Consider the following 946-nt stretch of genomic DNA (forward strand, 5'->3'; position numbering starts at 1 on the left):
GAAAAATGCTATGCTGAAACACCTGGGCAGCATTTTTTTCAGTTTCAAATTGTTTCCCCCTGGTAGAACAGGGTCAGAAATCTGAGAATGATCAGAGTTGAATCTGAAGGAAATGTTGAAGAAAATATTATTTTGAAAAGAATGATTTTTTTTTCCAGGGAATCAAATCCTATTTTCAAATGTTTGAACAATAATTTTCAAAACCACAAAGTTTTAAAACCACATTTTCACCTTCAACATTTATTTTCAACCTTTCAAATCCTAGTTTCCACTTCACAGGTCACCCCAAAATGTGTACATGCATACTGAAGACGTTAAAATAAGCTGCTTCACTTACTGAACTTGAAGATGACTGTTCTATATGCTGCAGGGCCCCCTGTCAGTGTTTTGTGCGAGGACTCACTGGGGCCCAGTGCGTGTGATCTGCCTGCAGAGGAGGGAGGGTGGACTGGGCCTCACGCTCAGAGGAGACTCCCCGGTCCTGGTGGCTGGAGTGGTGCCTGGAGGCTGTGCAGCTGTGAGTGAACTCCACTGACTCTGCAGCTCTTGTCCTGGGAAGCAGGGTCAACAGATGTTAACCAAAACATCTGTACAAACAGAAGAATGTTCTGACAGAGACATTCAGTTGTTTTCTAGTGTTTGTTTGCAACTTAGCTGTCCATCTTTTTCCTCCTCTTAACCGATGAAACATTCCTGGGCTGTACCTTACTTGTTGCAAAAGGACCTTGTTTACTGTTTATAGCAAGTTATACTGCCCCGTAGAAGCAAGAGACAATCTTTAGTTTGTGGGGACATGAAAATCAGTAAAACTAAAAGTAAAATTAAACGTACTCCTTAGTATCTTTTAATGAAAATACAGTGGAACCTCGGTTTTTGTGATTAATCCATTCGAAAAAGTCCAACGAAAACCGAATCGTACGAAAACTGAAGCAATATTTCCCATAAG

At 40.9% G+C, this 946-nt stretch overlaps 1 protein-coding gene across 1 annotated transcript in view; it reads left to right on the forward strand.

Annotated features, from left to right (window-relative positions):
* rhpn1 (rhophilin, Rho GTPase binding protein 1) overlaps positions 1-946 on the forward strand; it is a 14,776-nt gene that overhangs the window by 12,371 nt on the left and 1,459 nt on the right. The window contains 1 exon segment of the mRNA XM_020625528.1: positions 371-517. Coding sequence (XP_020481184.1) covers positions 371-517 — 147 coding nt within the window.

The sequence above is a fragment of the Monopterus albus genome, unplaced genomic scaffold (assembly GCF_001952655.1).
Source record: "Monopterus albus unplaced genomic scaffold, M_albus_1.0 scaffold357.1, whole genome shotgun sequence".
Lineage (NCBI taxonomy): Eukaryota > Metazoa > Chordata > Actinopteri > Synbranchiformes > Synbranchidae > Monopterus > Monopterus albus.